This window comes from Stegastes partitus, unplaced genomic scaffold (genome assembly GCF_000690725.1).
Source record: "Stegastes partitus isolate 25-593 unplaced genomic scaffold, Stegastes_partitus-1.0.2 Scaffold1152, whole genome shotgun sequence".
Lineage (NCBI taxonomy): Eukaryota > Metazoa > Chordata > Actinopteri > Pomacentridae > Stegastes > Stegastes partitus.
Genome location: NW_007578883.1, coordinates 148,293 through 156,618, shown reverse-complemented (window position 1 = coordinate 156,618; position 8,326 = coordinate 148,293). Strand labels below are relative to the sequence as shown.

General features: G+C 42.9%; 2 protein-coding genes across 2 annotated transcripts in view; one reads left to right on the top strand and one right to left on the bottom strand.

The window, feature by feature from the left end:
* The window catches only part of gabarapl2 (GABA(A) receptor-associated protein like 2), a 14,048-nt gene extending 10,458 nt beyond the window's left edge, over positions 1 to 3,590 (bottom strand). The window contains exons 1-2 of the mRNA XM_008296802.1: positions 3,384 to 3,590; positions 1,557 to 1,612 (exon numbers count right to left, since the gene is read on the bottom strand). Of these exons, the coding sequence (XP_008295024.1) occupies positions 1,557 to 1,612; positions 3,384 to 3,417 (90 nt within the window). The 5' untranslated portion in view covers positions 3,418 to 3,590. The remainder of the gene's footprint in view (positions 1 to 1,556; positions 1,613 to 3,383) is intronic.
* A 1,424-nt stretch (positions 3,591 to 5,014) lies between these two features.
* The window catches only part of tmem231 (transmembrane protein 231), a 15,156-nt gene continuing 11,844 nt past the window's right edge, over positions 5,015 to 8,326 (top strand). Inside the window, exons 1-4 of the mRNA XM_008296800.1 lie at positions 5,015 to 5,387; positions 6,414 to 6,580; positions 7,220 to 7,348; positions 8,142 to 8,285. Of these exons, the coding sequence (XP_008295022.1) occupies positions 5,249 to 5,387; positions 6,414 to 6,580; positions 7,220 to 7,348; positions 8,142 to 8,285 (579 nt within the window). The 5' untranslated portion in view covers positions 5,015 to 5,248. The remainder of the gene's footprint in view (positions 5,388 to 6,413; positions 6,581 to 7,219; positions 7,349 to 8,141; positions 8,286 to 8,326) is intronic.

Sequence of the window (8,326 nt, the reverse complement as noted above, 5' to 3'; positions counted from 1 at the left end):
TGGCCCGACATGCTCGCGGTTTTTCCAACATGGCGGATTTCCTGTTGGGTTTACAGAAACATGCTAATGGACTTTTTTGTGCGTCACAAGTTGTTACATATGTGTAGCAAATGTAGTAGTTGTAATTCAAACATAGCCCCAATGGGAATCTGTTGAAATATTGTAGGGGGCGCCGTTGAGCTGTGTTGCATTTTACAGCTTGGCCCAGCCTGACTTCTTCCAAATTATAAACTTTTTCACCGGGTCTGATGTACATGGCAATTTTGGTGAGTTTTCGAGTATGTTTAGGGCCTCAAAAACGCGTGTCTTTGGCACGAATAATAATAATAATCCGAGCAGTTCCAATAGGGTCTTCACACCCTTTTGGGTGCTCGGACCCTAATTAAGGAGAAACCAGCAGCGACGGTTCTGCTGCTGAGAGTCCAGCTGACGTGGATTTATAAGTCACGTTTCTGACAGCGTTGAAGTTCATCAGTTTAAAGGATTCACTGTCGTCTCACACATTCTCATTGTTTTGTTAAATTACAGATAATGTTTAATAAAATCACAGGAAAAGTATTACTTGACATGTTCACTGTAAAAAACACAAAACAGGCCAGCCCTGTAAATAATCAGAAATATCTACTTTTACAAATAATAATTCATTCTTCCATTCAAATCAGCCCCAGAAGTCTTATTTCAGGGATGTTTATCCCAGTATTTTAATTTTGTTTGTTGAGTTTTTGAACGTCACACTTTTTTTTTAATTCTATTTTTTTCTGTTAATTGAAAGAAAAAATATTAAGTATATATACATTTTTTTGGTATTTTTCCTGTTTTGTTAAATTACAGAAAATACTTCATATATTTTACATTAATAAACTGTAATGCCCACATCAACAATCTGTATTCTTTAAAATGTTCATTTGTTCTTTAACAACATTTGAGCCTCAGATTAAACTATTTTACTGTATTTAAAATGTAATGTCTTCAGATATTTTCCGACATTTGAATAAAAAAATTCAGTGTGTGATGAACAGATTTTCTTTGTTTTGTTAAATTACATGTTAACTGTAAAAAATAAAAACTAGAAATATTGTCAACATCAAACATCTATATTTGGTTATTTCACAGCATTTAAATCAGAAAAAATATAGAATATCAATGTTGTTGTTAATAATTATGTTTATGACTCTTGAGTGTGTTATAAAATGCAAATTAAGTAGCTAATTAAGCTGAAGACCGAGAAGAGTGTTAAATATATGAGCTCAGTGAGACTTGTGCAGGACAGAGATCATGGACTGAAGGACTGACTGACTGACTGAAGGACTGACTGACGGACTGAGGGATTGATGGACTGACGGACTGATGGACTGACTGACGGACTGACTGACGGACTGAGGGACTGATGGACTGACTGAAGGACTGACTGATGGACTGAGGGACTGACTGAAGGACTGATGGACTGACTGATGGACTGATGGACTGACGGGCTGACGGACTGAGGGACGGCTCCAGGCTGCTGATTCGTCCCATCACAGACCCGCTGCCACTCACCGAACCCGCCCAGGACTCACCGGTACTCTGTCGGGGTATTTGTTGCGTATTTTGGCTGATTCCACACATCGGTGCTCTGAGGAAGAGACAGCAAACAGACAGAGAGTCGGCGGTTAGAGGGATGAGGCCGCTCGGCACCGGCTGATGGAGAGGTCCGCTCCGCTAACTTCAGCAGAACTTCTATAAATATGCAGGCGGTGCAGAGCAGCGGGCAGAACCACAGCAGAGGATGAGGAGGTGATGGAGAGGAGATCCATTTAGCTGCTCCCTTCATTAGCCCAGATAACAGGCCTACTTTTGGAAGTGCTTCTTTAAAAAGGAGCCTGAGGAGAATCTGTACAAGTGACAGAATCCAGGCCTGCACCGAGCCGCTCCAGACTGCCACACCAGAGTCCATTCAAAAATACAGTCAGTTAAGATTCCATACGTTGTTTTATGTCTGTGGACCAACAGAACAATCCCAAATATGAATAAACAATAAAAAAAGATGCAACACGAACTCAAAAACATGTGAAAACAATCCCACATACACACAGCACGACCACGAAGAGACACGAAACAACCCCCAAGACATTTAAAACAACCACAAAGAGACAAAAAATACCCTTTAAAGGAACACACAGTGACCACAAAGACACACAACACAACTCCACTGACACAAAATAAGGCAAAAGACACACAAAACAACAACAAAGTGACACAAATAATGTCAGAAACAATCCCAAAGACACACAAAATGACCACAAACAGACCAAATAAAACCTCAAAGACACATAAAACAACCACAGAGACACACTAAGAACTACAATAACACACAAAATAACCTCAGAGATGCTAAACAGTTCCCAAAACAACCACAAAAAATGCAAAAAGACAAAAAATAACCACAAAAAGACACAAAACGAAGCCCTGAAACACACAAAACAGCACCAGACACACAAAACATTCACAAAGAAATACAAAGAGGCACAAAACTTATCAGACGCGCTTCAGCTCAGCGTCCAGGTGGTTTGAGACGCTTTTATTTAAATGACATATAACCTGGAGGAGTTCACAAGCAGCCCGAAGCAACACAAAAGGTCAAAGTGCTGTTTTGTGTTTCCGAATTAACTACAAGAATTTAAAAAAAACAACCAAAAAAACACATTTTACTGCAAAGGGTTTTCTATCAGTGGTTGAACATGCAAGGCAACAATAAATTAGCAGATTTTTGAATGGACTTTGGTGGTGATATATCGGCATGCCATGGAAAGTCACATTTGTAAGAGCTTTACACCAAACTCAATTCAAAATTCTAGCAAATTAACATTCATATGGGAGGTTTGTATTGTTAGTATGTGTGAGACATGTTAAAGTTCAGTTCGGCCTCCATGTAGTGGTGGTCACGACTACTTCTGGATGCTTAAATACATCCTGCAGGGTGTCATCAAGCAGTCTGAGCTGCTGTTTTATTCAGCCGAATTCACGACAAGCATCCATAAAGCGTTTTACTGCAACGCTTTTCTACCAGTGATGAAATCTGTGCATGGAAACTTTAAATCAGCAGATTTTTGAATGGAGTTTGGCGACGGACTGTCTGCATGCAATGGGAAGCAGCGCTCCAGGGCAGGTTCAGCTGACTAATGTGCTGCGATGTGAAAGGTGAAGCCGGTTTATCGCGTTAGCATCAGCCGCTCGGCATGCAGCCATGATGGATGCTCGGCTGTCCGCAGGCTCATCACAACAACATGCGGGTTCGTGCTCCGTGCGGGATGATCAGGCGGAAAGCGATGCGCAGGCAGCGGAGGAGGAGGCTGCATGACATGACAAGAACATCTCCGGTTTCATAACAACCCGGGCTCCGTTACCGAGGGAATGGTCCTCTTTAAACATCCATTTCATCTTTGCTGGATCCCCGCACTGAGGCGTGACGGCAGGCGGCGGAGCGGCGGCTGCGGGACCTGCGGGACCTGCGGCGGGTTTCGGAGCAAACGTGCGACTAAATCCAGACAAAAGCGCCCAAAACGAGCCGTTAACGGAGCGTTTGTGTGTCTGTGTGTGTTTGTGTGTCCGCCGGAGCCTTCAGCTGGACGTCTGAGCCCGGAGTGACGTCACCGTCTGAGTGGAGGGAGGCGGGGGAGGGATGCTGAGTTCAGGGACAGCCGGACATCAAACCAGTGTGTGTGTGTCACCGAGCAGACTGGTGCGTTCAGGGCCCAGGCAGGAGTTCAACCTTTTATAAAATACTGTAAATAAGATAATTAAACCACCTGGCAGGTTTTTGTTTTCTCCACATCAGCATTTTTGAAAATGAAGTTTTATGGCACCCTTGAATCCCAAACAAATACAAGACTCAACAGGACCACAAAGTTACTGCAAAATGACAAAAAATGACTACAAAGACATGAAAAACAGCTGCAAAGAGGAACAAAACCTTACAGACACACACAGCAACTACAACACGCACAAAATGACCACAAACCTCCTCCCATCAGGGTTTGGTTCCTCACACCGCTCAGAGGAAGACAAAGTTTAATTGAAACTAAATACAAAACAGCTACAAATATAAACTGCACAACCCCAAAAGAGACAAAACGATGCCCTACAACAGCAAACAGCCACAAAGGGAGACAGACACGGTTAAAGAAGACACAAAAACGATGTCCTTAGACACAAAACACATTTAGAGACAAAAAGAGACAAAAAAAAATCACAAAGGAGACACACAACAGCTTCAAACAGACACAAAACGACCACAAAGCATGACAACAACCTCCATAAACCTCCATGCTTTAAGACACATAAAACCAAACAAGGTGCAAAACAACTCAGAAGACACACACCAGCCCCCACAAAATGCAAAACAACCACAAAGAGACACACAAAATGTCTGCAATGAGACAAAAATGACCACAAACAGACGGCTGCAGAGACACACAACAAGACACCACAGACACACAAAATGACTACAAAACACAAAGAACAACTGTAGAGAAATGCAAAACAAACAGACACACAAACAGATGCAAGACAGCTACAACAAGACACAAAAACAATCCAAAAGAAACACAAACTAAACCAACAAAATACACAAAACGTACACAAAGATATGCAAAACTATTCCAAAGACACACAAATAGACGCCAAACTACCCAAAAGAGACACAAAGCACCCACAAAGCAGCACCCAAAGACGCACAAAATGACAAAGACACCGGAAACTACTACACAAACACACAAAGCAGTTCCCTGAGCCACACAAAACAATCACGGATCCACAACAAACCACCTAAAAGATGCACAACGCAACCATGAAAACACCCAGAACAATTGTAAAGGTAGACAGGAGCCACAGAGAAATGCAAAAAAAAAAAATACAAAACTCAAACACAAAAAGACACAAAACAGCCACAGGGAAACACATCATCAGAGCTTCCTGATCCTCTTTGTCCCGACGGCCCCTGAACGCACCGTGACGCTCCGGTAGCCATGGTAACCCGGAGACGCTCCAACATGGCGCCGCGGCTGCTGCTCCGCTAGCCTGGAGGCTAAGAGCCGCTAAAACTCTGTGATTTCTGACGAACACTTTCGCAAAGACGGCGGCGGTTCGATGGACTTCACCTAAAGACCCAAACAGAGCGTTGAAGTTGCGTCTTTTCTCGTCTGTTTACTCTCGTTAGCCCCCGCGTTAGCATCTATGCTAGCGTTAGCAGGCTGTTGATCCGCGCGCACCGATGGCTTTCTATGAAGTTTACTCACATCCGGCTCTGGTTCGGTACCGAACCGGCGTCTGCACTAAAGCCACGCTGTTCCTGCTGGTGGTTCTGGGCCTCACCTACATCCCCCCGCTGCTGGTCGCCTACAGGAGCCAAGGTAGAGACACACCGAACCAGAACCAGAACATTCAGAGGAGCAGTTTAGTGGATCAGATAAACTAGAGAGTAGATCTTCTGTTGGGTTCCGTCCGAGTCAGAACTTAGTGTTAGTTCTTGTGAAGTTTATTTGAGCTGCTCTTTAACTGATGCACTGATGTTACGGTTTTACTTTCAGCTTTTCTTAAATTGTTATTTAGTTTTTCTGAGATTTTTTTTTCATGATTTTCCTTCAGGTTTTGTAAAGTTTTAAGGACTTAAATTAAATGAAACATATTCTCATGTTAGAAAATGTGTTTTTGAGATGTTATAAATATAGAAAATTAAACAGAAATGTGCATAAAGGAGCAAAAACATCCTTATCTGACCAACCATCTAATTAATAAACTGACTTTACTGATATTGATAAAAGAGAAAGTTGAACATGTGCACATTTGATAAGTTGCTCCCAGATAAATGAAGACATTAGTTTCATTAAAAACAACTTAATGTGTGTGTTTCGTTGTGCTATGTGGTGCCTGAATGTTTGTTCTGTTCATCTGGAATAATGTTTCATGGTTTTCTGTGTGGGAATGACAGATACCGATCATTTCAGTCCATTCTTTTCTTGATTGTTTGATTGTTTGGTTCGTAAACCGTCAGAAAATTATGAAAATGTTGCTCAAAGCCCAAAGAGATTCAGTTCACCGTCCCACAGAAGAAAATATTCACATTGAAGAAGCTGAAATCGCAGAAGTTTGTCGGTTTTGTTATTTGAGAAAATGACTCAAACTGATGAATCGATTATTCAGATAGTTTCTGATTAACAGCTAAAGACTAACTGACTGCTCGCTGTCGGTTGACTGATGATGAATCATCCAGCTGGTCCAGTGGAGAAACCATGAGTCTGACCTTCACTTTGAAGGTCAGCAGCTACTAGTTTGACCTGCTGATGAGAGGCTGAGGGATCCTGAGGAGGAACCAGGAGTGTGGAGCTTCATCCTCGTGACCTTCACGGAGCAGAACTGACTGTTTGAATCTGTTTCAGGCTTCTGGATCAAACGCAGCACGTACGAGGAGCAGCCGCTGGTCCGGTTCCAGTACGAGACCCTGCTGGTGGCGGCGACCAGCGTCCGGGGCGACTACGTGGCCTGGAGCTCCTTCAGCCTCCTGAACAACATGCTGGGAGCAAACCTGAGGATCCCGGCCGTCTCTGTGAGAACCGGTCCAAACGCTCAGAGTTACTGTTAACAAGCTTCATTTGGGTCGGGCCTGCTTCTGTGGCCTCCAAATAATCAAACCTGCTCGATTTTGTTGTCTGATGAACCCAAACTTTACATTTCCAATCATATAAAATCTGTACAACCGACAAATATTCATATTTGAGAAGCTGCTGTTCGGGAAATTATGACATTTTAGCTAAAAAATCAAATAAAATCTGAGTGAAACCAGCAGCTGAGCTCTGGTTGGTTCATATGAACAGTTTCCTCTGTGCAGAATAATTCAGTCTGACTGACTTAAACAAATAAAAACAGACAAAATAAGAGACAAATAAAGTTTTATGAAGATAGAACAGTTCTTACTAGCTCTCCATCAGAGCTCATTCTGTGGTTCGTTTGTTTCTTAAATCTCTTTCTGTGACATTTTAAATTTACACGGTGACACATGTAGAAACCCTCCATGTGTGTTAATTGGTTGTGTTCATGTTTATTTGTTCTAAAATTAAAATAAAAGCAGAATTAAGGGAAGTGGAGTGAAAGGAAGTTCACGCTGTTCCTGTGAGCTTCTCTGTAGTTTTTATGTGTTTCCATGTTGTAGTCTTTTGCATCCGTTTCCCATGATGCTCCTGTGCAGGTGAGAGAAGTGGACCAGAACCAGGACGGGAAGCCGGACCTCCTGATCTTCCAGCTGCAGCTTCCTCTGAAGCCCGACGAGCAGATCTACAGCGTCCAGCTGCTGCTCACCTTCAGCTACCAGCTCTTCGTACGTATCCAGCGGCTCAGAGACACGACAGCGCTGCTCGATGATGGACGTTCTGTCATCAGCGTTAAATGCAGTATATTAGTGTTAAATGATTTATATTAGCAGCTACTGGGGTCATCAACAGTTCCTGCTCAACAGTCTCATTCGCAGCATAAAACGTAGATATTCATAAAGAGCTTTGTGCTTCGTTTGTCAAATACTTTGAGGGAAGTGAACAACACACAACGGATTAATAAATCAAAGTGCAACAACAAGTAAAAGGTGCAAAAAGCAGCACAGAAAAGTGGATTGACACATAGATTTGGTGGAAAACAAAGTGAACATAAAACACAGAAACAAACTTCCATCTCCGGAAACCTTCAGAACATTCCTGCTCCATCATCTGTGGTTGGCCTGAAACCTTCATCACATCACATTTAGAAATGCATAAAGATATTTGTTAAGTTTAAGCTTCATTTATCAAATACTTTAATTGATGACTGTTTTTTAAAAGTTTCCCGTCGACTAACTTTCAGCAGGTTTTATTCTCACATTAAAATGTGAGTCTGTTTGAAGAACGTCTGAGGAACTGTTAAAGATAAAAACCTGGAAGTTTCTCTGTTGTTTCTCCTCATGATTCAGAATCTGGAATATCGGACAGTAGATCAGTAATCTCTGATTACAGGGGACTTGACATGTGTAAGCCGTCATGAAGGCTTCAGGCCACTCAGAGGCTGTGGACCAGACGGTCAGCTGATCTGAGGTCAGTGGAGCCTCTTGACCGTGAGCAGCTTGTTCTCTGTGTCTCCTGCAGCGGATGTCCACGGTGGTGATGCAGAGCCTAGCGTTCGTCCAGCACTCGTCTCCGGTTCCTGGAGCCAAGCTGTTCGTCAGCGGAGACCTGAAGCTGCAGCAGAGGACGCCGCTGCCTCACCGAGGCCTGCACAGCGTTTACAACGTGAGACACAGTTCACTGACACACACACAGGAGGCTACAGG